The sequence below is a fragment of the Coturnix japonica genome, chromosome 3, assembly GCF_054131305.1.
Source record: "Coturnix japonica strain WE chromosome 3, WE-NBRP24, whole genome shotgun sequence".
Classification (NCBI taxonomy): Eukaryota; Metazoa; Chordata; class Aves; order Galliformes; family Phasianidae; genus Coturnix; species Coturnix japonica.
In genome coordinates, this window is record NC_140665.1 from 25,627,747 (window position 1) to 25,655,353 (window position 27,607).

Sequence of the window (27,607 nt, forward strand, 5' to 3'; positions counted from 1 at the left end):
CCTACACAAGGAAATCAGTACTGGAATATTTTAGTGAGATTTTTTTTTTTAATTAAATACAACTTTGTCAGGAGGATTTACTGCCTTGTGTAAAATTTACTCTTGGATGAGAGGCCTTAAGACAGGGAAGGCAGCTTGTAACACGTACATGATTTCATACATTAGGCATACATTAGACTTTCAGCACAAACTGTCTTGCACTACAGCTCCACTTGTACAGTGCTGCACTGCTTGCTTATGAACAGAACTGTATACGAAGGCATCTCTTTCTGTACCATTTGGTAGGGAAGGTATTTAGTTTAGTTGGCGTCTTTATAAGCTGATGCCAAACCCAGTTTTGTCCCTGAGTATCTGGTCTGTTTGTGCCCATCATGCAGTGATACGTCTGGAGAAGACACTCAGTTTTTCATATAAATGAAGATCGGACTTGAACTTCTTCAGGTGGTTGATGTGTTTATCAGCTATTTACAGGACTTGATTTAATGCTGGAGAGGTCACACTTGAAGTTCTTTTTTCAGGAAAGCAACGTGTCTTGCAACCTAAAGCAAATAATTACAAAATAATAAAACTCTGCACTATAAACTGTCAAGGTAATTATACAGTTATTACAATCTTGTACCATACTGAAACTAAGCAGCACATTGCCCTCAAACAAAACAAGCTTTTTCCTGACAAATTTCATTTTGTGAGTAACTGCCCCAATAACGTAACATTTGATAGGACTTCTAAAACAAGTAACTAACAGCTACAAAATCCATGATGGTCTGAGACATGAGTAGCAATATGGCAGGCCTGGGCAGCCTGTGCTTTTAGCACACACTCTTTGTATAAAGCGTAAAACATTGAAACTTAATTATAACTCACATTCCAAAATTTAACACTCAAGCCCACCATATGTATTTAATGAGGAAGATGGGAAGAAATAAGGTCTTAATACTCTACATTGCAAGACTTTTCATGCAGGAACACAACTTAGAGCCTTTCCTTCAAAGCATGTTACAGTGGGAGTTTTATGCTGCCTTGAGATTTAAAGCATGATGTGGTTCAACAGTCTAGCTGTCAAAGGCTTCTTTTCATACATAAATGCAAGAACTAAATTACAGCAGGTTTGTTTGTTTGTTTCTGTTTTGTTTTGGATATTTAAAACATGCACTCAGTGACTGCATCAATTGTTAAGGTTTAAATATCAGTTGAGGGACACCTCCGCACGGTGCTGTGCAAGTGTACAGTGAAGGGAACGTACCTCATTCAGCGAATCCTCCCAGGATGAGTCACAATGGCTGCCACCTGCCTGGATGTCTAAGATGATATTAGGGATCCAGTTTCCTGGAACAGTGAAGTTACTGATCACTTGACAGAGCATGAACAAAGAAAGGTAAGTGGGCGATGCAAGTTGTTTAGGGGTAGATAATCACTCTACCTTCAAAAAAAAATTCTGATGTTTCTTAAAAAATAAATTAAAAATATCATGGAGGGTTTTGTTGGATGAACTATTTGTATTTCTATTATCTGAGTATGTGAAAAATGTTCATGCATCCAGTGTGTACATACTCTGCTTGGAAAGGTGTGCTTTCTCCTTCTGATTAAAAGCGGGCTACTGGATTGTATTGAACAAGTGATGCATTTAAGGAAGAGTCAACCTCTAGTATTTAATTACACATCTAGTCTGCTTTAGTGAAGTACATCTAGTCTGCTTTAGTGAAGTCCACGTATCTGTGATATTCTTATATTACCTTTCTTTCTTGTTCTGCTGGCATGATCTACGGTAGCCTTCCTAAGTTTCTGAACGTATCGAAGAATTCCTGTCAGCGGTACTCGTTGATCATTTTCATACGCTGTGATAAAAACTGAAGGATAGCACTGAAATTAAAAATCAAAACCAGTCAGATACTTGACAGCTGATGATCTATTGAAACGAGTAAGCACATTTTTCTCTGTGTATCAAGGAGTGCTGCTTGTTAAGATTTACCTAAACTGGATCTATTACATAATAACTCGTTCATGAAAAAGCATCTTGTATCACTAACTGAAAAAAGCATTTTGATCTGAAAAGTAACAAATTAATATTAGGGGGTCATCTACATACATAAGGCAACCAAAAACCATCCTCTCCCTACTGCTGAAGGTGTGAAACTTCTGCATGCTGATGATTAGACCAAAAAGGAGTAATAATCATGGAATGGTACATCTTTGACAGAGCAGTAGTTTGTATATAAAAATAGTAATTTTTACATACAAGAGTATTTTTAATATGTTAAGATCTTAATTAGGTATGTAACACAGCTAACATCCTTCAGGTAACAATATCAAAGCCATAGCTTCTTTTCCATTTCATTGTTTGCCTCTGATGGCATTTAAACAGTGCAAAGTACCATCTTCCTGCTGCAGTGAGGTCTGGGTAACCCAGTAAAACAAAGGAAATACCAAAACTGTTACTGACTGTGTTAATGATTCATTTTAAAACAAAGCTAACGCAAAGCAGCAGCAAAGTCTTAAAACATTTGGTAATAAAGCACTGAAAGGGTAGAAAAGATTTATATTTTTAAAAAGTTATCTTCTTTATAATTATTTTCCTATGAAGCTCTATATTTTACTACCCTTCCTGTGTGGAATACAGTAGCAGTTTTACCTGTGGCTTAATATTGTGATAAGGACAGTAGTTTTTGATGTACTTCATACATTTTTCATCCGCTAATGGATTTCCCCATTCTTCCTGCTCTTCAATTGACAGTGGGAGATGAGTTTTCATCATTGTATTCAGAACATCTACAAAAGGTGCCTTAAAATTATTAAAAAGAGAAAAAGGGTAAATTCTGAATTGGAATGTTTCAATTAATAATACTGGTAAAAACAAAAACCAAACCAAAATAAAGCTAAACGCTATGGTGAAGGGTCTGCAGAAGCTCACCTGTAAAACCATGGCTCTGATAAGTTCTGGATCGCTGTTGCAAATGGCTCCCGCAAGAACTCCTCCAGCACTGGCAGCTGTTAGTGCTGTGTATTTTGGCTGAGAAAATCCTAGTTCATGCAGCAGCATGATGCAAGCCTTAAGGTCATAGAGGCCTTTGAGTTTGTTATGCTGACATCCATCTTTGTGCCACCTAAGGCCCAGCTCTCCTCCACCCCTGGAATTTAAAACAGTTCAAGTTGGAGTCTGTTTGGAAAACGTTGCAAGTAAATTGTCAGATAATAAAGGACAGCAGCAGCCGCAGAGCTGCAAAATCATAGTTTGCCTTTCCAATTAACTTTCCTTTCTTTCCTGTCTTTACCCACTCCCCACTCCTCCCCTTGCAGCTAAAACACACTACATACAAACAAAATAAATCCTCACATGATGATTGGTGAAAACGCTATGAGCACCGTCAGAACAGTCAATACAAAATCAAACACTGATATCATCTTTTTTATATAGGAAACTATTACAATGGTAACGGCAATTAAAACATTTTCCATTCTTATATCACTATGACCAGATTTATTATTAGCATTAAAAGACTGTTTCTCAGCTCTGCCAAGATGCTCAAATTCTTTTGTGCAGCGTAAGACTCTGGGCTGTCAGGTTCATTTTCTCTGAGTTTCTGAGTTCAAACATGAGAGGAAATGTAATTTTTACTGCTTATAAAATTTTATAACTAAATTTACTTGTAATCTTTCCCATACAACAACAGTTCTGGTTTTAATCCACCTAAACCTAAAAACAATCAGAAGATTGGTCTGCCAGAATTCTTCATTGATACTGCTTAGGATTGATGTGCATCATAAGGCACTTGCAAGGATGGGAGGAAGAGCTGCACAATGCTCCCCATTTTATTAGCAGACCGGACACATTTATATGTTGAACTTGTTTTAGAACTGGTGTGTCAAACAGTGCTTCTCTATGATGATCTTATGATCTCTATTATTAAAAAGAGAAAAATGGTAAATTCTGAATTGGAATGTTTCAATTTCTAAAACTGGTAAAAAACCAAACCAAAATACAGCTAAATGCTATAGTGAAGGGTCTGCAGAAGCTCACCTGTAAAACCATGGCTCTGATAATCTTCCCTTACCCACTGAATTATCTCCAATGTAAAGTCTGTTGTACATACTGTTTTTTTGAAACTAGTAGGTTTGCAGCTAAACAGACAGGATTTACTAAGTAGAAGAACACAGAGGCAGATTAAATGTTTAGTTGTAGAAAAACAAATGCTTTTCAGAAGGCACAGACTTAGTACACAGTGCCCTCAGAAAAGCAGGTGGAAGCTTATCACTGCTATATGAACGTGTCAACATTTTTTTGAGTGAAGACGAGATGAGAAGTAATGAGACTTCAAAAGATTAAAACCTAATACGTAACCATACTGTTGTGTAAAGAACATGAACAGAGTATATGGTCTTGAAAGGGGGAATTTTTTTACCTCCCAGAGGAAAATTTTTGTTTTAAAAGGGGCTTTTGTGGATTCTAAAAAGAGGGTGAAGTGAAAAACATGAATTAAAACTAAGTCAGGGGGAGGGGGAAGGCCCATTTCCATACCTCTTCAGCTGCAGATCAACAAATACCAGAATATTCCACAAATGAAAATATTAATTCCATTTTATATTTGACTTACCTAACGTGGCAATATGCTAATATCCAGCCCTCTTCAATTAACATCAGCTTCTCTTCTTTAAAGCTCATGTTCAAATCTATGCCATAAGCTCCATATACATGAACTAGAAGTGGTTTCCTGCGTAGCTCCTTAGAATTCATATTATGAAAAACTGTAATTGGCACCAAAGTTTCATCCTGGAAATGAAGGAGTATTTCAGACATTTCAGAAATCTCAATGACACATGGCAATGAAAACTTCAATTATTTATTTTAAAATGTGTTTTTTTGATTACAGTAATTTTTTTTCACTTAGATTGTACAAAGCACTCTTGAAAAATAAAGCAAGAGACTGAACCTCTGCTGTGTAGGCTTATAGATGCAGAGTATAAAATTCATTTAAGTGCAACACCTGAGGAGTTTTTAAACTACCAAAGCACCCAAGTCTTCCTTCTCCCTTTAACAGTGAGAATATCTATTATTAACAAAATAGTTTACCACTTACTGCAGCACAAACTCTTTATTAACATCACCGTTTTTTTAAACTCAGGCTGTTAAACTTTCTTTTCTTGATCTATATTGCGTAGCTGGTTGTGGGGTGTCCTTTTCAGGGGCTGACATATTCTCATTTATCATAGATGACACGAAACCATTTAATCATCTATTAGTGAGTCTTAAGTTATTCTGTGCTGAGCTCCTTGACTGATCACGTACTGTTATCTCCTCTGGCATACCCAGATCAATGAAAAAAATCTCATCACGACTTTCTTTTTCTTCTCTGTAGCACTGGAGAAAACGCCCACTGGTAAGTACAGCACCAACTGCTCTTTTACATTTTTAATCTCTATTCCCTGCCAAATGCATTTTCTACAAATGGGTGGGGAGGAAGGGAAGAATAAAGGGAATGGGAAAAGGACTGAAAAATCTTACCTTGCTTTTAGCTAGTAAACGTGTAGTGTGACAATTCATAATAATTGGTACCTCTTCTGCAGCTTGTTCAATGAGATTATTTTCTTTAAATGAATATGCAAAACGCCTGGGGGGGTGTACTGGGGAGCTGAGCTGAAAATAACAAGTGCTGCTGGCATGTTCAGGATGAGATTCCAATTCAAATGCACAGGCCCATGTAGGTAGCTGAAAAAACAGAGCATTTCAAGTGAGACCCTTACATGGCTTCTGTAAGTTCTGCCCAGTGTGTCCTTCAGAGGAAAAGATTTTGAATAGCAAGCTAATTATCTGCAGCTTGTACGCAACACAGCCTGTATTTCTTTCACATTCAATAATACAATGGTCAGAAAGTGAAAGACTTTGGTAAACTTTTCACTTAAGGCTACTGGATAAAATTCAATAACGAGATAAAACAGAAAAATCTAAATTAAAATCCAGTTTAAAATGGCATTTGAACACATCTTTTTTTTTTTTTTTTAATGAAACATTTGAAACGATTCTACACTGTTTTTAATTTTTAGATCCCATTTCCCCTCTGATTTCCACTCCCGCTTGAACATGTTGCACAGCCAAGTCCATGTCAGTTGTTATGCTTTTGCTGTGAGTTAGCTCAGTAATGCTAAGCCACCAAAAACCCCTGCCTCTTAACTTTGTTCTTTGTGCCAGCCATTGTGAAGAACAAAACCTTTTTCTGGCACATTTACCCTCAGACACTTACTGCTATTATATTTAAGATTTTTAACTCCACTAAGAATAAAAGAAATCAAGATTCATTCTTTGCGAGCAGCAGGAACATAGTCAAACCCTCTGCCAGGCCATTGCTTGCTCGAGTTAGTTTGTGAGAGATTTCTGAAATGGCACTGAAGTCAAAGTTCTCCAGAGTAACTGCAGACTCTCTCTGAATAAATAAACTAAAACTATTTTCAAAAATGAAAGGTTTCACAGACCATACAATGTACTTTGCTGAAAACCTTTTCTCTGTAGCAGTTTTATAGAATGCAGCCTTGAAAGCTTGTTGGAAGAAACTTGCAAGTTCTTCAAATAGTACTTTTCAGGCAAACAAATCAATTAAATATTTCAGCTAAATGGTCTCTAGAAACCATGGTTTCGAATGGAGATGCTTTATTTGTATTCCACAAGTATTTTGCAACATCTAGAGAAATGAATAAATACTTAACACAAACTGTACTGCAATACTCAGCTTTCCCACTTATTTTGGGTCAGTGGCCATATCTGTCTTACGGATGTTCTAGCCTTTAATCTCAGGGAGGGCCATGCTTACTTCCTTGCATAGGCTGATGAATGTAACCACAAAATAAGCCTGGTAACAATACAGCGTTCAGGTAATCAAGGCTTATGGAAGCAAGCTGAGGAAAGAACTGACTTGTACTATAGCTGCTCTTTAATTTCATAACTGCTACAGTGAGCCAGCACATGAAATCGTAAAGAACATTCACAGGTAATATAATTAATCATAATAATGTATTTGTCACTATTAGTTTCCAAACCACTTCTATTTTTGGAATTTATCCTCTGTTTTGTAATGCTATATTACAAAGAAATTGTGATAGAAAAAGTATGTTGCTCGAGGCAAGCTAAAACATACCTGTATTGATTGAACTGAATGTGAAACAAAAGCAATCACATTTAAGTATAGATAACCAGTTTTCTGCAGGAACATGATACAGTGATCACGGAACATCTCCAAGTCTATTAGCTTGGTTTTCTCTTCCAGTGCATAAACTAACTTCCAGTTCGCCATGCCAGTGGAAGCTACTGAAGTCTTCATCAACTATAAGAACAAATTACAAGATGAAGTGTTAAAAGTTAGAGGTACAGACATACAGGTGATGTCACTCAATATTTTAATTACAAAAGACTGTTGATAACTGAAACTGGAAGGTTTTAAATTCCCTTTACTTGGGCAAAATGGAAGAACAATTCAGTAACTACCTACATGTTGATAGCAAGAGCGATCTGTGTGACAGATGGCAATTAGATTTTAGAACTCTATTTGCGGTTGTTTAAGACAGCTAGGTTAGGTGTTAGAAGCAGTGTAAGTGGAAGGTTGGATCATAGCAAGCTGAATGTACTTTATTCTTTTTTCCCTAGTAAGGGGTAAGGAAATGTCAGAATTCTCTATTTTTTTAAAGATTTGAGTGACTACAATATATATTCTTGATTTGGTACATGAGAGCAAGGTGTGTAGATGTATGCTGTGTTGACAGTAGGTCACCTTTCCGTGTCTGATCCTAAGCACTACATACAGAAGATGCTCTCAACTAAGCAGCAAGGCATTTCTTCTCTCCCAGTAAGTGGTGTACTTTCAGCTATCAAGGAAAGGCTGCCTCTGAAAAGTCTGAATGTGATTAGAAAAACTCATACTGAGAGAAACAAATTTATGGAAGAATTTGTATCTAAAGTTATTTGCAAAAGTCAGTTCGAATATCAAACGCCTTCACTGTGTCCAGTAGAACTGCGAGCTGTTTAGTTATATAGACTGAAATCAAGTTATAATAAAGGGGAAATGGCTGTTTATGCCAAGAACTGAGTATGCTTTTCCAAAGAAGCTGAGTCAAATCAGCATGCTATAGGCAAGACTCCGCATACTACTGTCAGTCTTTAAATACATGCAACTCTGTAATTCTCTTAAATTATTTCAGGAAGCTGTGAAGCACAGAATTAAAATCCAGCCTTACTATTTCTGTGGTCTGCAACGAGCATCTGAATGACAAGCATCTGAATGAATCCTATGACTCTTACCATTACTTAAGATTACCTTATATTCTGCAGGTTCTCCATATGAAGTAAGAATATATAACTCATTGTTTCTGTGTTCAACATGATAAATGACCCCTTTTGTTCGGGCTTGTACAAGAACAGGTAACTTAAAAGGATGTCTGCAGTCAATCAGCCAAACTTCTGAGGTTGTTTTGCTGTTGCTATTGATAGTGAGGAAGCGTCTATCTTTTGTGCAGTATATGTCCACAAAAAATCTGGAAGAAATAATTTTAAAAAAGCTTAAACCTGACTAATATTCAGAAAACACAATTAATTCAGAACCATGGGCTACCAATTACAATGTAAGAAACAGCAAGCCTGTAAGTGGGCTGGAGAGATTTCAGACTACTTGATTCCCAAACCCACTTCTGCTGCATTTATCCCAGCATTCAAAAACGCAGTTTTGTGTATGGAACCTGAACTCTGCAAGGAAAGCAGTTCAGTTGGTGTCCAAATGAATCCAGATTTCTGAATCATTCAGATTGGAAGGTCTTAGATGAACATGGGTGTTAAAATTCATGCAAAACATAGATTTTTTAATTTTTAAATAGTAGCCCTATTTTTAAAAAAAAAAACAAAAAAAAAACCCCAAAGGATAATTGAAGTTAATGAAATTAATAAGAGTAACATGTGGAAACTGAAAAAAAAAAAAAAAAAAAGTAGGTGCTATTATACTATAAGGATAAATAATTAAAAAGCCCAAGTGCTACTGATATAAGAAAAAATAAAAATCTTAAAGGAAAAAAAATAGTACAGAGGCCTTTATAAGACAGGATGGACAGTGCTGAAGTAACAAAGCTGGAAAATGGGAACTGTTTCTGGAACTCCATTGACTTTTAATGCTTCTGAAATCTAGGAACAGAAAACATTCAGCAGTGTCTGGATGCTAATATTGGACAAGTTCAGGCTGCAAGTCAAGTCTCTAAATGAGTCATGCTAATTAATCGTTATGTCAAATCTTGGGGCATAGGAGTTTCTTTGCCATTTTGAATCTTTACAACTAGATGTCTTTAAAAGAAATTGCAGGGTTGAGTAATGTATTCTGCACTGACAATAATGAACCTTCTAGACTTGAAAATATTTGATTGGTGCAAGAAAGGAAGTCTCGGATTGCATTTTTCACTGCCTTTAATTATTTGCAGGTGTAGAAATTCCAGTTTTTTTGGTTGTTTTATTCAATTGCACCATCTTGTCATTTTTAGAACTCCCACTGTCTGCGTCCTCCTAAAGGAATCAGCTTTCTGCTTCTAATCCACTCAAATTCAGCAAGTGTGCCACTGCATTCAGTCTAGCTTCTAATGGTTTGGCTCTGTTGACCTTACCTCTAAGAGAGTCAAGCTGAAATGCAGGTTACACTTCTTCCCAAGGACTCTGACCTTCATATCACTTTTTTTTTTCCTTTGTAGATTTTTTTTTTTTTTAAGGAAGTCAAGATATCTTCAACTTCTAAAAAAATATTTGACTAATGAGTTGGTGATATATAGAATGACTTCTCTATGGCAATGCAAAAGAATGCCTTGCCATGCTCCTATGAACAACTGTGTTCAGTCATGAGCTGCAGTAGCACATGAACCTTCAGTGTATGTTTCTAGTAGATTAACTCTAATGACTACGACCTTCAGAATTATGCCAACAGTTTCCCTGTGGGGACACGTCAGGTCAGTGCAGTTTGACTTTTACAAAAGTACGTATCAACTACAGTTAGAACATACAGATCTTATTTACTCCATCTCATCTGCAGACTTTAATTTTTTTCATTTTCTAGAAGAATGTATGAAGGCTATTTCTTTACTGAGTATGTAACTTGAAGTAAGAATAACCACAAATATTTATGGCGTGCTGTACAAATCTGTCATTTTAGTGCTACGTGGCTTAAAACTAGTACTGCACTCAATTCAGCAAGAGCCTTCTTGTCTTCCTAAACCGCTGCTTAAAGAAAGGTTATTGAGAGGGTATTCAGTCAACAATAGTTCTATCTCCGTGAATGCTGTAATGATTTTGCTCGTCCATTACCCAGAGCAAGGATTAGCCTGAACTTCAATGTTTTTTAAAAAGTTGTATCAGACATCAATAGCAGAGAAAACAAAATGAAACACACAGTCTGGTTCACTCTGTATGAAACTGTCACGCGTTCATTAAAGGACACCCTGACCTGAGACTGACCTTGACATTTATCAACTCAGCTGAACTCGCGAGGTAACAGAGAAAAGTTAAATCGCTGCTGATCACATATCAAGAGGAGAGGAAAATACATTCTCAGACAGCAAAACAGAACTTAAAAATGCCTCCTACCATTTGAAATGTGACATGGAAGAATTTGTTTTCAAACCAGTTAGAGCCTACATATTGAATACCGCAGAGTATCTTACAGACTTATTGTATTTTAGATGAATGTTACCTTGCATCTTGTTCTGTATAAACTAACTTAGTATATTTCTCAGTAGTGAAAGTGGTCATGAACACATTCTGGCATTTAAGATTCTTCTGACTTGTGTAATACAGAACATCATTTGTAGCCCATTCTAGAAAGAAAAGAAATGCATATCAACTTGGAACACTATATATACTATTACTGAGAGAAAACAGAGCTCCACAAACACTGGACGTGGTGCTGAAAAACACGAGTTGCAGATGACATGGAACTGAGGATAACATTCCTACATCCCAGAGGCTGGGGTAGCACACAAAAAGATTTTTCCATTTTTTTCTTTAAATGCCACAGATCAAGGATTTCATAATCTATTTGGGGGGGAAAATAATTAAAATAAGAAGTTCCAGGGCCCAGGAGGAGAAAGCTTGTGACTCTATAGGGGCTTCTGGTGATAAACAAGAAAATATGAGATATGTTGATGTTTAAAAGTGCATGTAGAAATAGATGTTTGCATAGTCAGCAAGGCAGTGAATAGGATCTAAGGTCTGTGCTACTGCATGCAAACCATTGAAAGAAAAAAGACTGATTATGTCCATGGGTGCTCCTGAGATAAAAATTCTCCAGTTTTCTGTACTTGTTATGTATTCACATTAGAAACATATAAAGCTATTTTGCTGTTCCGAAATTCACTAATCTGACTGATTCAGCCAAATTATTGCCGCTTATGCCATCAGTTTGATAATGTTTAGGATATACCCTTTAAGAACATATGCTCGCTTACGCATAAGTAATATAGAAATGTGACTAAGTTGCACAGGTAGCTGAGTTTTCATGATGAAGACAAGTCTTTACAGGAGAAATTGCGGTTCTTCTAGACTAGCATTAAAAAAAATAATAATATAAATTTTCAAGGACTTTAATTTGTCTCCCTCTTGCATATTGTGCAATATAAACATATGCTTTACAAGTAACTGTATAACCTAATTCTCTTTATCAATGATTGGGGACCACTAGGTACATCACTTACATCTGGGTAAATTTATGAAATGGGTAATGAATGGCCATTTTTTATACTCTATCTGCCATAATCTGTCACAGCTACACAGACAACAGTGAGATGACTTCTGAAATGTATGGAATCTTCCAGGAAAACCTCGAAGTTTGATTAAGGTAAAGTGAAAAAAAACAGCAAATTTCCAGCAGGCCTAATTTTTCTGGCAGACATTACAAGCTTCTACTGTGCGAACGCAGCATTAAGTTCCAGCTTTTCTTAATGCTTTTAACTAGCCTTTTTTTCCCTAGTATTTTAAATTCTTGTCCTACTCAGGCAAACTGCTTACTAAACTATATGTTCTTGACCAATACAATATACTTGTATACGATATACCAAGAAATATACGAGGTCTGGAGTGTTGCATTGGCTCTAGTTCATTATTTTTGCTCTCCTCTTTAACATGCTATTAAAAAAAATCCCATTCGTTTGGGTTTAATTATTTGTAACAGCAATGTAAAACTCCATCATCTGTGCTGAAATAATTGATTGAAGCCATTGACTGTTTTCATGACGTTCTGAATTATGACGACATCTTAGAGTCCAGTTGGAAATTCCAACCAACACTTAGCCGTACTAAGCACTTACACTCTGCTCAGAGGAGGGAAGTGCTTACAGCTATCAGTGACTTCTGTTGAAGCTGCAGAGGTATAATACCTACAACTTCCCATACAGAAATCCTTATGTTGCAAATAGTTGTGTCAGTAAATTATTAAAGAAGCATATTGAATTCAATAAGAAGAATGATGTGCAAAAGTGTTCAAACATACAAATGCTTGCTTTTATAATAAAGGGAAGCTTGTATCATGAAAGGAGTCACTCATTCGTATCAAATAGCTCATAATTTTACAGTGTAGGAGCACACATCTCTCAACTAAGAAACTGTTCAACAGCTATGAGGATTTAAACTAAAAAACTTGCTTATTTTCACCATTATTTGTAGACTAAGAACAATGTTATACTGGAAGTTGGTGTGAACCACAGGTTATTTATAGACAACTTACCAAAACTAAACACATTTGGAATTACTTCTTCCACAACGGGAACATCACCGAGTTTCATAATAACACAGGTTGCCTCTTCAGAATTCTCACTTTTTAAGCCGATAGCCAGGTACCTCTCATCTGGTGAAATTCTGATCCGTTTAATATAGGCACCAGAAAAGCCCATATCTTCAGTGCTGAATAAAATGCGAACATTTCCTTTATCTGTTGTGTTTTAACAAGTGTAAAAAATAAAATAAAATCCTGTGATTGAGGTGTGTCAAAATCAACAGTAGTTTTTTCATACCAGTATTAAATAAGTACATTTGCAGTACTACTGAAACCAAGGATTTCTTTCGTGAGATACCTGCAAATGCACTGTGTAAAAATAAAATTACACATACAATAGCATTTGGTCAATGATTTACATTTTGAAGTGTAGCTTTTGGGGATGTTTTTGGTTTGTTTTATGCTTTCTTTATACTCTCTCGAGGTACTTTGCCTTTTATAGCATTTTCAGTTGGGGCTCTGAGAGGTCGATTCTCAGATCCTTTCCAGAAACTCGCCTCCATTTCACAATACACGATTCCTTTACTCTTCTCACCCCAGCTTCTCAGATTCAGGATTCCAGAGTTATTCATCTATTGTTAAACAGTATTACGAAAAAGACTTCAAATATTTTAATAAACAGCCCATATGCTTCAATACAAACAAATGCACTAATTGTACATGCGCAACATTTTAATTGTAACAAGTTAGGAAGAAGAAATCCCTTACCATCATCTGCTTTTGAACAAAATATGTAACCATTCTCCTCAAAGTAAATGTTCCCTCCAAATCTTATCTGTTCAATGCAAAAGAAACATTTGTCAGTTTAACCTATAGATTATCTCCTTAGAATCCCAATATTCAGTGTTCTGTCCAGCAAAACCACATGTAAATGATAGTATACAGCACATACTTAATATTGAATAGGGGGGAAAAGGAATTACATGCATCAGAAAGGTTACTTTAAAGTTAAGGGTACTTATGCTACCTATATATGCTCTCGGTTTAGTGAATGGCTCAGATCACCTGCCCTTGCTCCTTGCAGTACTATTTTTTCATCAGTTAGCAGAGGATTGTGTGATCTCCATTTGTTTTTGACTATGGTGAAATTAGGGTCAAATATACTACCGTAGTAGGTATGAGCTGTTCTCAATGTGTGCCGTTACTATCCACAATTACTAAAAACTTCAACACTTGAAATTATGACCACAAAATAACTAGTGAAACAGCATTTTGTAACATGAAAGGCTTTGCTGTCTGTTCTTTGTATTCAGTGACAAAAAAAGGTTGTGTTTTTTGTCACTTACCCTTGGGCTTTCCAAATGAAGCGTATACTTGTTGTGCAATTCTTCTATTTTTTCCTTTATTCTTTTTGTCACAGCTTTATAACTTCTTGAAATTTTATTCCAGTTTTCCTGCTCTGATTTCAGAAGATCTTTGCATGAAACCTCTGATGTTGTTATGGATGTGATTTTTGTCCCTTCCTGTTGAATAAGGAAAAAAACCAATGGCTACAAACCAGCATTCTGGTCATTGGATGATTCTGTGCACGATTACCACTCATTTATGCAAGATTTACTTACAGAAATAAAACCAAGTGCTTCTTAAAGTATAATCACACCTCAACACAATTATTAGAAGCCATTATAGTACTTCAGTACTATAAGCTATATGCTGACTTAGTGGTCAGTATACAAAAGGACAAGGTTTTTTTGAGCTTTGACATCATTTCCTTGATATCTGAAAAACAGTCAGCTTCCTTAACAGATGCATCAAGACGGCTGTTGACATTGCCCATACATAAACTGCATACCTTGCAGGAAAATAACCTCCATGCCAGGATTCTTCTAGGTGGCACAGTGCTGTTGTATGGACTTCTTGACCAGTCCAGGATGTGGCATTTGTATGGTTTTGTTTTACTACAGAGACATAGTGCTTGAAGATGGTTATTCCTAGGATAGTATTTAACACTGAAGCTCAGCCCTCGGACAAAAGATTTTGCAGTCCAACACATGATATCCAAATCTCGTCTTGACAGTCAACCTGAAATGTATGAAAATCCCAAGCTCCTGATCACTTTCACTATGTGAAATATGCATAATATGACCTGAAGATAAAGCTTCATCTTTCAAAGATCATTAGGTAAATGAGAGCAGTAAAACAGAAGGTGTTTAATATCACATGATACATGTAACTGAGCTCACACATTAACCTGCCTGTTAGTGTTCAGAGGAGGGCCACAAAAATGATCCAAGTGATGGGACACCTCTGCAGTGTGGACAGGGTGAGAGCTGGGGCTGCTCAAGCTGGGGAAGAGAAGGCTCCAGGCAGACACAAGAGCTGTCTTCCAGTATCTAAAGGGGGGGCTGTAAGAAAGAAGGGGACAAGACTCTTTGGCAGGGTCTGTTGTGACAGGACACAGGGAAATGGTTTCAAACTAAAAGAGGAGGAGTTTAGTCTGGATATAAGAAGTTATTTTTGCGGTAAGGGCAGTGAGGCGCTGGAGCAGGCTGTGCAGGGGGGTGGTGGAAGCCCCATCCCTGGAGACACTCAAATTCAGGCTGTGGGGGCTTTTAGCAACCTGATCCAGCTGTAGGTGTGTAGGTGCCCCTGTTCGGTGCAGGTCAAATGGACTAGGTGGCCTTTAAGGGTCCCTTCCAACTAAGACTATGTTGCTCCAACACGTGGATCCGTGCAGCTGGGAGTTTAGCTCCGCTGAAATGATCATCGAAGAGCAAGTAATATGTAACTATGTATCTGAATAAACGCTGCTTTCGGGAAGTTGGTTTCTGCTTTAGAAGTAAACAGAATCACTTAGAAGTAACAGAATCACTTAGAAGTAAACAGAATCACTTAGAAGTATCAGAATCACTTCCAGGCGGGCCGCTTAAACGGCAAAGAGACAAACCCCACAGCGCCTGTAACTCTGCATGGAGGACATCCCCCGTGTCCCGCAGTGCTCAGCCCCGCTCCTTCCCACCCCACAGCCCCGCCGAAGGCCACAAGATCCGGGCCGGCCGCATCCCGCCGGCTCCATCCCTCACCGCTGGGCACAGGGCGGCTCTCCCTCCGGCCGGGTTAAGATGGCAGCAGGGACGAGCTCGCTCAAGGCAGTACCCGTAGCAAAGATGGCGACGGGACGAGCACGACCGTCCTCAATCTCCGCGTTCCTCTCGCTTCAATCAGCGCGTTGTACACGGCAGCCCCGCTTACAGACGCACCCTCACCCCTGCGGAGCCGCAAGGAGAACAGCAGCGGCGCCGCGCCCGTCAATCAACGTGCCGCCACTAACAAAGATGGCGCCCCGCTTCCTCTCCCCCCAGCCCTAACCCGGCCGGTCCCAGCACCGCAGGGCCGTCTCTCCACGCTCTCTCTTCGCTCCAACCCCACAGCACTCCCGCATGTCCGAGGCTGCCGGCTCCCCGTGCCGCCCCGCCGCGGGCAGCAGCGGGGGGAGCCGTGAGGGAGCGGCCAGAGCCCGCTGGAGGCTGCTCGGACAGGTAGGGGGAGCCCGCGGGTGGGAAGGGGCCGTGGCGGGGCGGAGGGAGCGTGTGCTGTGGGTCTGAGTTTGTACCGCACCGGATCTAAATGTAGCATTCAGTGCATGAATTTTAGTGATTGTCCTTATAGGGAGACCTACTTGTGTTCCTAACATAGTGACTGGATGCCAAGGGCCCTGTGATTGAGATCTGTGGCAATGCACAATCTGAAACAGGAGGCAGAATGGTGGTTCTTTCTGGCTTTTTTATTTTAATAATGTCTTGTGTTTTGATTAAGTGGGGGTTTTTTTTGTTTGTTTGTTTCGTTTTGTTCTGTTTTTTTTCATGTTTTGATTATGACACAGAGTCATTGAATTGTTTGTGTTGGAAGAGACTCCTAAGGCTGCCTAGCCCCAGCTCCCCTGCAATAAACAGGGATGACCTACAGCTACACCACTTTACTTAGAGCTCCCCCCAGCCTGACCTGAGTGTCTCCAGGGATGGGACATCTACCACCTCTCAGGTGTTTCACTGCCCCACTTCTGCCTAAGGAAGAAGTAAAGAACTTCCTTATACCCAAACTAAACCCCTCCTCTTTTAGTTTAAAACAGTTTCCCTGTGTCCTGGTCACAACAGACCCTGCTAAAGAGTCTGTCTCCTCCTTTCTTACAGCCCTCTTTAGACACTGAAAGGTCACTCATGAATCTCCCCAGAGCATTCTCCAGGCTGACCAGCCTCTCCTCACTGGGGAGGCATTCCACCCCTGGATCATTTTTGTGGCCCTCCTCTGGATGCCATGTAAGATCATAGAATACCCCCAATTGGAAAGGACCAATATGGATCAAGTCCAACTCCTGTCTCTGCACAGGACCACCCAAAAATGGTGGTACCTTGTGTCTGAGAACCCTGTCCAGAGCCTGTTAGCAGGTAGCTCTTGATTTTTTCTTTTTATTTTTTTGCCTTTTGGAAATACAGCATGCCTGTTGGACTACATAGGTTCAAAACAAGCAAGTAGACCAGAGGCTCTTACAATGCAATGAGCAGCAGTGGACTACTTGAACAAATCTGCAGGGTTATTGAGTTTGATTTCTTTCAAGTCTGAAGCTTGTAGGTGGTATTTGTGCTCATTCCTGCCTCCGAGTTAAGCTTTTCATCAGTGATTGAGTTGTCCTACAGCAGTAGGGATGTTGGTACAGATGCAGCCAGTGTCTTCAGGACTAGCACTGAGCTGGAGCCCACGTACACTGCAAAAACCTGGTGATGTGTCTGTTCTGCTGAGAAACCTTGAGTTTGCTTTGATATCAGGTGCTGGTTTTATAGGTCCCTGGGAGATGTCCATTTAGAATGGCGGTATGCAGGAAATGGGGGATATTAAAGTTCATTGGAAAGGGCATAAGGAAATTAGAGAGCACCATTTTCCAGGGTTTTTAAAATAGTATTAGGAGTTTAGGTAGGTTTGTCTCTTTCTGTTGTGTTGTTTCTTGGTGGTGGCACTGGTGGATTATGCAAAACAGCAGGCTATTTTGTGTAGATGGTAACAAACATGATGCTTTTAAGAGCTGACTAAGAAAAAAATACTTTGATCTTAATGTAAAAATGCAGAGTTAAATATAAATAATGCAAGATATTCTTCCCTTGTGCACTGCTTTCTCAGTTATATTTAGGTTTTTAAAAGATTGGACCTGCTGTTATAATTCTCTAATCTTAGACCTCATGATTCTAGTTTGAGGCTGGGAGAAAAATGTTCTTTTGAGTGCTCAGATACTCATTAGATATTCTACTAATTTAGAGAAAGCATTTTACAGAGTAGGTGGAAGATATCTCAGTAGGACAAAGAACAACAACCAAAAAAATAACAGAAAAATGTCATTGGATTTCTTTTTCCTGTTAGTAATGGCTTGATGGCTTGGTTTTGCTTTAAGAAAGCCCCCAAACAATGTTCTTTTCTAAGAATTTGGTCTTGGTGGTTTTCTTTAGTTGTCAAGGTGTTTCACTTCTAGACATGCTGCTATTATATTATATTCCGGTCGTCTTTTAATTCAGTTCTCTCGTTTTGATATTTTTGTGATTTTCTTCGTATTTCTATTTTTCTCATGTATAACACGAGTAGAAGAAATGGCCTGGACAACACACAGTCATTTTTAATATTTTGATAAGAATGCCTGTGCCTTTTCATATGCTGAGCCCTGCTGATGAAAAAAAGATCCAAAAGCAATAAGCCTGATGCATCAGACCTGCTATTAGAAACTAACAGCATAGCAAATACAATTGTTCTGCTCCTGTATGTAGTACTTCCAAGTATTCTGCAAAATAATAGGTCATGGCACCAAATTGTAAGGCTGCTGGATCTGAGTGCATTTCCAGTTAAAGCACGGTCGACAAAGGTTGGGTGCAGCAAAAATCACTGACCCGTTATTTTCTTGTACGCATTCAGTATGCAAAGCTTCCATTTCTGGAGAGCTGCTTCTTGTTTGACTTCAGATTTAGCTCTAGTTGGCAAAAACATGAAAATTGCAGTGTGCTCCTACTCAATAGAGCTATCTCATGCAGCTCTATTCATCTCTAGTGATGAGTTTATTTTCTGCTCCATTTTTTCATCATTGTGGAGTGCTTATGCACCTTGATGGTAAAACTGTTGTGGTGATTACTTACATTTATTTTTTATTTTTTGTCCAATGTTGAGAGAAAGAACTTACACCCAGGACTTCTCTCTTCACCTTCCATGCTGCTGACCTGAGGAATTAGCCTTTATGTGTGGCACAAAAATGCTGGTTGTCTTTGCAGTGATGGTACAGCTTGAACAAGATGGGCGCAGGGTTTTCCCATGTTGAGGTCTTGGTAATGCACTCCTGGAAAACAAGGGTGGGTGCAGCACACTATGCAGGACGTTGGGCTTTCATCGTCCCTTTCCTGAGCAAATATTTTAATCCTTGTAGCTGTTACAAAAAAATATAAGTGGCTGTGTTCTCTGTCTACGCTATTGTTTTGAATTCTTTGGTTTCTCAGTGCTGGATTTGGTGCTGTCAATGCATTTGAGGCTTTTGCAATGGTTGGCAAATGATAAGGAGTATGTTGCTGTAGTATCTCAAAGTCTGGGACCTGTTATGGGCAGCAAATTGCTCATCTCTGGTGTATTTGTGCAAGAGTGTGGCTGCAGACTTCGGAGCTAGTAAGTGGTTTACCTGACAAAAACGTAGCACTAGGTCACCTGAGGATCATATCAGCTAATCATGTATTGGGGCTGTCATCTAAATTCCATGGAAGTTGTTTGTGCTTTCTCATTTCATCCGCAGGGACAGTGAGTGGTACAGAAATTGCATTGTGAGTGCCCTGCTTTGTTTGTCAGGCTTCTGTTGTGATTCAAGAGCAGGAGAGAACTCAATCTGCCTCTTCAGTTTTGGCATGGGTTTCTCTGGAGGCAGAGTTTAAGGAAACCTTTATTTCAGACCACAGTACATTTGCTTTACAGTTCTTGCGACATAATACATTCATAATCCATTCTCATGACTCCTATCATGAATATTTTTCTCAGGCTTGACATACTTGGCTAGTTACTGATAGCTATTAGCTACCATCATAGCTGTTATGGTTGATTCCATTCTTGCCTTATAGTTGAAGAAGCCTGTATTTGTTCTTTTTTTTTTTTTTTTTCTCAGTGTTTAATTTGTTCTTCATTTCAAAGGTTCTGAAGAAAAAGCACTTGAAAGATGTGCATCTCCAACAAGTGTCTGTGAGAAGATTCACGTCGTTCAACCTCTTTTCAGTTGATGGTCAGAATACTGAAGAGGAAACTGGGATCTGGGTTCAGTATAGAAGCATCTTTTATCCTGAGTATAGTGTGTCCATAAGGTAATCATCATTTAAGTTCTTCCTAAGATCTTGCACAGAGTCTAAACCTTATTGTCATTTTTGCATTGTTCTTGATAAATAAGACATAGTTTACAAATAAATTGTTAGATGTTATCTATTGTTGTTCATTACAGTAAGCAGCTTGTCTGTGGTGGTGGTGTTTGTTTTGAGTTTCTTTTCAGTACCTTTCAGTGAAGTTCCTGAGTCTGAAATGTATACTGATGATTGTACTTAGAGCAGAACACAAAGACAGGCTTTTGTTTAGTATTTCTAATAGATTTCTGTTTTGGCATTCTCATGATGTAAAAAGGAGGTAAAAACTGAACAAATTTACTTGTAATTTTAGTCAGAACTTCGGTGATGTGTTGATCTTTGTCAAGTTCTGAAGGCTTTTTGATAGTGATCTGTATTTTATTGCATTTTCTTCTTGATTCTCATGAAACTCAATGATAATTTGGAAACCAATTGGTAAAACAAGAGAATATACGAATTCCCCTTACTACAGAAGGGGTTAATTTCTAATGTATATCAAAGTAGATAAAAGAAAAACAGTACGTTCTGAGGGAACTGTTAGTGAGTTCTCAATAGCAAAATAGAAAAGTTTATAGCTCTGTCCATTCATTATTATGGTGGGTTGCTTTTGCTTTTCATACTCAGTTTTATGCATACTTGTAACTTGGTTTTGCCTCAACGGGTATCATTGCAACAGTAACTTCAGCATCCCTGAATCAATACTTGTTCTGCAGCCTCTAATTAAGCCTGCTGAGCGTGTCAGACTTTGCATTCTGTGCAAAAGGCAAAGTCTGGGGAGTCTGACTCATGGAAGTTTTGAAATATACTTCTTGTTTAACTAGGACCATCAGTAAGAGTCAGTCTTAGAAACTAAGATCTAACAAAAACAAATGACCACTGTTATCTCGGACATTTTTGCAAAGTTATAAACGTTCAAAACAAACAAAGCAGCTGCATGCAGGTTGTCTTAAATCTGCTACAGAGTTTTAGACTTTAGACTGCTGGCTTTTACTTCTTCTTTCAGTCTCCTTAATTCACTACTGTGATTTGCAGCACTTGGTGTCACTTACTTGATTGACTATTGAAGAAGTTTAAGGTATGACACAAGTTCAGCTGTGCTGGCACTGCAAAAGCGAAACAGATGTCAGGCTGATCTTGTCGTCACATGGTATTTAAGTGCTTCTGTTTCCATCACTTCCCACCTGTAGTGGAAATGCTAAGCCACAGCTTAAAACAGTGATTGAGCACCTGGTGGGAAGGCTGGGCCAGCCCAGAGGAGCTCGGGTGAATGCAGTGCACTCTGGATTCTGGATGCAGCCAGGATCCACCCCATCCCAGACTTCATTTAAGGGTTGATAGTGGAGGCAGAGGCATTTCAGTGTAGTTTCCTGTGTACCTGGGGCCTTCCAAAGGTAAGCAGATTATTTTGTTTATGTGCCCACAGCTGTTGTATTTGAATGGGTCCTTGCTTTTTGAAGCTTAGGACTTTGCTAATGTGCTTGTGTTGCTGTACTTTCTATTGTGTTACACCATGTCATCCTTCTATTTGTATTTTATGTTTGGCTGATGGTAGCTTCATTGATAGTGGGACATGGTTAAAATTATTAGATTACGGTCATGTTTGTTAATGTGTGGCTCAATTATTGTATATCACTGTATGCTATATAGCCAAGCACAGGTGTTTTAATTTTGTCTTTTATGTTTGTCTTAGCTTTACCAATAGAAATGTACATTGTCTATGCTGGAGCAAGCTTGCATTTGATTTCAAAAGATATGTATTGAGAATGATAGGGAAGCTGTTTCCTGGTGGGATTTTTTTTTTTTCCCACCCCCTTATTTTTTTTTTTTCCTAGAGGGTACTTGATGATTTCTGTATATATAGTCAGGGTGATCGTTTAAGAACAATTATCAGAAATTCTGTACTCTTCTTGGTTAAGGAAGAAAGGAGAAATTCTTCACTGTGTGTTTTGTCAAAGTATGAATAGCTGCACCAAAATCCAGTTTATTATGAGTCTGTGTCCAGTTTTCTTTCCTACTTTTGCAGAAGCAGTATTTTAACATGGTAAACTTCACAGTTCAATATATGTGGCACGTTAACATTCTCCTAGCTAAAACTTGCGTGTCTAGAAGGTAAACCTGGAGTTAACTTTCTTGAATTTTTGAGAACTGAGCATGTCTTAGAAACTTAAGACTTTCCTTCATTTTTTTTTTCTCCTTTTGTTAGCAAAATATTAATGATCATTTTCATTAATAGAAACAGTTTGAACCAGACAAGGAAACGTGCTATTTACATGTTATTAACAATAAAAACATCTTCCAGGTAAATTAGAACTACGTGCTCTAGTAGGAGAGCCTTTTCATAGCAACATCTTTTTCTGACAAAAAAAGAGCTATGACCTCTCTAAAATCATTACTAAAGTGCTTTTGAATTTTCATCTATATATGTTTTCCTTATGTATTAACATCTTCTTGCGGTAGCTCATTGCTTGCGTTGGATTGTTAGAAGTGTTGTCAACTAATATCTTGATGAGAGTAGATACTTTATAAAGTTCATAAGGTTGATAGTGGCTTTTGGCAAAAAGTCTAAAGGTCAACCTATATCAGTTCAAGGGCTATCAAAACAGATCAAATTTTATATTCAGATATGCTATGACCTAGCTGGAATTACTGTTCTGCAGGGACCCGGGGACCAGTTTGTTAGGCAAAGAAAGGTTCAATAGGAGCTACCAGCTGTATGCATGATTTTCTGAATTTCTCAAAGCAACTTGTTTTTATTAACTGCATTTTTGTAGCTGTACTCAAACTGGGTTTGCATTTGGGGTGGAAGAGCCTGTGCAATGCTGTTTTGTTATTTGGTCATTCATTTTAGAATCATTTTTTATAAGAAATCTTTCAAAGCAGGAAGGCAGAAGGAGCCTCATGTAAGGAAAATTGCACTTAAAAAATAAAAATAAAAACTCTTGTGACCCTGTCTAGTTAAATGCCAATCTCTAGTATGGTTCATGAAATGTAGATTTACAGTATCTGGCGGAAGGTGCTTTCTTTAGGATTTAGGTGTTCTTTGTTCTAAAATGCTTTGTGATAGTTTTGGGGTATGAAAGGAGCATCTGATGAGTACTTCTCACTACTTTACTAAAACAAATTACCTGTCCTATGATTCAGAACCTCTGCTGATTTGGTGTGGACTGGTGATGTCTTTAATGCATCTACACACTACATCCGTGTTTTAATGATAGGTATTGGGTGGCTACATGCATAGAGTTACACAGAATCACAGGGCTGTAGAGATTAGAGGGGGCCTTCTGAAAGTCATTATAGATCATAATGATGCATCTCCCTGTGGCAGTGCTGTCCTTCAGATGTGAAAGTTATTTATTTATTTTTTTAGTTGGAGTTCAAAAATGAGTCATCAATGTCATTACATTTTCTTGATATAGATTTTAGTTTTGTAGGCTTATTTTAAACATTTAGAGGAAAAAGCAAGTTATTCTTGTGGTAAAATATCTTCCATTGATCAGTAACTTGGTGTTTCAAATACTGAAATACTGAACTCAAAAGCAGAATGCTATCACCTTGCGGGTAGGTTTAAATCTTTGTAAAGAATGTAAAGAGTTCTTTGCAAAGTCTTTATATATAGCTTATATATACTATATATATATATATATATACATAGTAATTGTTTTGTGAGTCTAGCTGGCTTGACATCTGTAACACTTAGAGTAAGATTCTTGAGCAAATTTGTGCTCGAGTTTGATGTGGTTTCCTTCTGCAGGTTGTCACATTTCCTTGCCATGCTCTAAAATTTGAAGCTTATGTGAACTTTAGTTAATTATCCCCAGTTTTGAATGTTCATTTCACTTGAATTACTTGAATTGTACAAATATAAAACTGAAGAGCATGCAGTTCACTGAACAGAATCTCTTGAATTGTTGATTAAATGTTCTTGGTGGTTTTGGTTTTGTGTGTGTGTGAGAGAAAATAAAGATGTGTTTACTGCTGTTGTTTGAAAATGCTCTTTTTTTTTTTTTGTCTTCTACAAAGAAATTACTCTATCTAAATTCTTCCTTTCCTATACGTTGTTTCCATAGCTAAGTTGAAACTTAACTTATTCTTTTTTTTTTTTTTTTTTTTTTGCGGGGGGGGGGAGGGGAGGAAACACCAAAACTTTTCATTTTTGAGGAACATTTTCCCAATACATGAATGTCAGTGGTAGATCTCTGAAGATTATTGGTCGTCTCCCAGTTTTGCCTCTAGTTAGTACAGTAAATATCTGTGGAAAGAAGTGGGTGAGAAGTAGACACCATTTGCAGTGAACTTCTCTGAAGAGGGAAGAGGTTTTCTTGTTGTATGTATGTTGGTAAATTTGCTATTTGTTTTCTTCTAGATTGCACAACGGACTCATAAATGTTAAAGATGTTCTTACAAGCTTTGACAACACAGGAAATGTCTGTAAGTCCATTGTTTATTTAGATACAGTACGATGTTGATAGAATTGAAATTGCATCTCACTTACCTGAGAAAACCCCGTTAGTGTGAACAGATGCTAATCTACCAACTGTAGTATTTTATGTTGTAGTGGTATGTGTATACATCCTTGTATTGTCACACTGGAGGTTCATTTTTGTTCTGTGTCAGAGAAATTGAACTTGGTTGGACAAAAAATGAGTTTAGTCCATTGATTTGTCTCTGCTGGTAGCAATCTCTTGTTATCTGAGCAACAGCATAAGAACAGGGGAAATATATAATGATACTTCTGTCCTGTAGAAGGCAAGCTTGCACCAAAGGAAAATGAAAGAACTCGGTCAAGCTGTGAAATTCCTTCCCACAGAATATTTGGCTTGTAGAGCATCTCATGGGTTCTAAAGACAGGGGGAAAACTGTGGGAGAAAATGTACTGTAGTTATTAAATCTGAAGGTATCAGCTGTGCTTCAGGAATTGCTAGATGGTAGAACAACTAATGAGGCAGTAGGATGATATTTTTATCCTGGTCTTGAACTCTTGTCTAAGCATGAGCTTCTGGACACATTAATCTTAGACAAGATGAGCATTAAGTGGACCTTGAGTGTCTGAGCCAGTCTGGCTCTGCTTCTCTATATTTATTAATAAAATGTTATATGCTGTTAATGGACTTCAATTACAAAATTTTAGCAGACCATAAGAAGCCAAATAAAAGTAATTATACATGTTTTTAATGTAGTAATTACCATTATATAATTTACCATTATATAATTTACATTTACAGATATTTCATTTTTGATAAGGATTTTTGCCTTATTTCTCAGGAGGGGTTGGTTGCTTTCATAGAAGGAAAGTTAAAGAACAGAGCTAGGAAGCCTCTGTAAGTTTGTGGGATATTCAGTAAATGTGCGCATCTCTTTTTTTCATTGTTGAAGCTATAAGATAATCATATTTCAGAACAGGTTTTATTTCATCTCTGAACTCCAGTCAATGTATTCCAGTGCTGTTTAAATAAGTGGGGGCTTTTCAGCAGCAAAAAAAAATTCAACTTAGTAAAATAAACTTTTGTTTTCACAAGAAAAAAAATTATAAACCCTCTGCTCTCCTGTTTAAATTTGCTAGTTTTCATTTGCTTCTTAACATTGAGAATACTGGTACGGACCTGCCACAAAATAGTTTAGGATTTCACTGTGCTGAGGAGGGGAATTTTTAATGATTTCAGAATGAAAATTGTATCTAAGGACTGTATAAATATCCAAGTGAGTAAGTCTGAGAAAGAAAATTCACATTTGTGATTATTGCTGACATCAGGTGGAGATGTAGGCATCATGAGCTAGATAATGAAAGTATTTAGATTTAAGACATTTAGCATCTGGCAGAAAATGCTTTGGTTGCATAACAGGAGGTATTTAAAGAGATCTGATGTTGTAGATTCTGCAAATAAGGAGCTAGAGGGACTTTTATAACCATTTACTTATTTTATCCATGAATTTTACTCAGTAAGGGGAAAAAGAGGAAGAAGATGCTTGTACCTTAAAGTATTGTTACATGCTTTATCTTTGTTCTTTGTGTAAGCTCTTTAGATTGTGATTGATCTATACAGATTTCCCTGCTAACACAAATAAATTACTCTTCTGAAGTTTTATATGTTTTTCTGTTGTTAAATGTGCTGTTGATTATTAACCTTTTCTGTATTTCAGCTGCTTTCTTATTGATTACAGATAGCAGAACAAGACTTACTACTGTAATAGACACAACAACAGCACTAACTTAGAAGTAATATGGCTTTTGTAGTTTTTGCTGTTTCTCTGTATATACAAAGATTCACATTTTTCCCTTTGGCTTCTGTATTGCTTTGAAGGTTTGTACTGTGGCATTATACAGTGTTTGCGAAGTAATTCTCAGATTTGCTGCTTCCTTGTTTTTCAATGTCGTTATCTCTCTCTATTGATGTGCATATTTATGCCCATTTTATTAGTCACTCCAGATTAGTTACCTTGATACAGTGTAAATTAGTTATTTTTCTGACAGTGTTACTGGCTTGGAGCATATTCATGGAATGGCTTGGGTTGGAAGGAACCTTTAAAGCTTTCTCAGTTTCAACCCCCTGCTGTGGGCAGTTGCTGTCCAGGGCCCCATCCAACCTGGCATTGAATGCCTTCAGGTGTGGGTCTCTGGGCAACCTCAGAGCCTTGTAATGCTCTGAGAAAATAATTTCTGTCTAATATTTAACCTGAATCTCTGCTGTTCTGTGTTAAACCCATTCTCTCTTCTATCACTGTTAGACCATGTAAGAAGTTGATCTTTCTCTCCTTAGGTAATGGAAGGCTGCCATAAAGTATAGTAGGAATAATCATATTTCCTTGCTACTGTATTTATGGAGTAAATGTGCCTAGTGTTCAGGCCAGAACTGCTACGTATTGCATCACCATAGTAAGGTTTCCTCAACTGTGTGCTACCAAGCTGCTCTATTTCAATCATACCTGATAGAATATATACAGTCACATCATCCTTTGATCTGAAATGGCTTTTTCTTTGGCCTCTGTGTATTTCTTGGCTCTTTTTGTGATAACCCACTGTGGAAATGGAAGATGATAATCCTGCCTCCTTTTACACCTAAGAGTAACTACAGTTCTTACATGTTGAAAGCTGGGACTTTTTAGGGAAAAAAATAAGTAGTGATTTGTTATTTACAACATTAATGGTGTTATCAGGTGATAGTTTGCCCTAAAGATTTCTCAAATATTTTTTGAGCATTTAAAAGTATAAGATTATTTCTTCTATTATTCAGTATTAGTAGAGCTATCCATTACTGAACAGTCCCATCAACAGTATTGTGCTCCATATTGATATAAAATCTGTAAGCAATAATAGATTTTAGTGTTCTTTTTAGAACACACTGCACAGTCAGATCTTATTTACTGGGCACTAAACTTCACTTAAATGATTTGGGCTGAAATGATCAGAAAATAATTGAGTATTTTAGTGCTCTGCATGTTTGTGTTGACTACCATGCTGATTCAGGAAGGTTAATATTTTGCTACAGACCATTAGAATGT

General features: G+C 37.8%; 2 protein-coding genes across 8 annotated transcripts in view; one reads left to right on the forward strand and one right to left on the reverse strand.

Annotated features, from left to right (window-relative positions):
• Window positions 1-16,247, reverse strand: part of PREPL (prolyl endopeptidase like) — a 30,453-nt gene extending 14,206 nt beyond the window's left edge. Inside the window, exons 1-15 of one of the 6 annotated variants that reach the window (XM_085543060.1) lie at window positions 16,080-16,247; window positions 14,563-14,792; window positions 14,057-14,233; window positions 13,479-13,545; window positions 12,723-12,926; window positions 10,695-10,818; window positions 8,295-8,511; window positions 7,122-7,307; window positions 5,498-5,701; window positions 4,590-4,765; window positions 2,909-3,125; window positions 2,630-2,779; window positions 1,734-1,860; window positions 1,244-1,326; window positions 29-539 (exon numbers count right to left, since the gene is read on the reverse strand). In XM_085543060.1, coding sequence (XP_085399186.1) covers window positions 495-539; window positions 1,244-1,326; window positions 1,734-1,860; window positions 2,630-2,779; window positions 2,909-3,125; window positions 4,590-4,765; window positions 5,498-5,701; window positions 7,122-7,307; window positions 8,295-8,511; window positions 10,695-10,818; window positions 12,723-12,926; window positions 13,479-13,545; window positions 14,057-14,233; window positions 14,563-14,763 — 2,178 coding nt within the window. In that variant the 5' untranslated portion in view covers window positions 14,764-14,792; window positions 16,080-16,247 and the 3' untranslated portion in view covers window positions 29-494. Of the gene's footprint in view, window positions 1-28; window positions 540-1,243; window positions 1,327-1,733; window positions 1,861-2,629; window positions 2,780-2,908; window positions 3,126-4,589; window positions 4,766-5,497; window positions 5,702-7,121; window positions 7,308-8,294; window positions 8,512-10,694; window positions 10,819-12,722; window positions 12,927-13,478; window positions 13,546-14,056; window positions 14,234-14,562; window positions 14,793-15,793 lie in introns of those variants that run through there. The other 5 variants (XM_015857424.2, XM_015857423.3, XM_085543061.1 and 2 more) reach the window with 5 other exon arrangements.
• Window positions 16,119-27,607, forward strand: part of CAMKMT (calmodulin-lysine N-methyltransferase) — a 175,571-nt gene continuing 164,082 nt past the window's right edge. For both annotated transcript variants that reach the window (XM_015857439.2, XM_015857440.3), the window contains exons 1-3: window positions 16,119-16,249; window positions 19,911-20,077; window positions 24,474-24,538. In XM_015857439.2, the coding sequence (XP_015712925.1) occupies window positions 16,151-16,249; window positions 19,911-20,077; window positions 24,474-24,538 (331 nt within the window). In that variant the 5' untranslated portion in view covers window positions 16,119-16,150. The remainder of the gene's footprint in view (window positions 16,250-19,910; window positions 20,078-24,473; window positions 24,539-27,607) is intronic.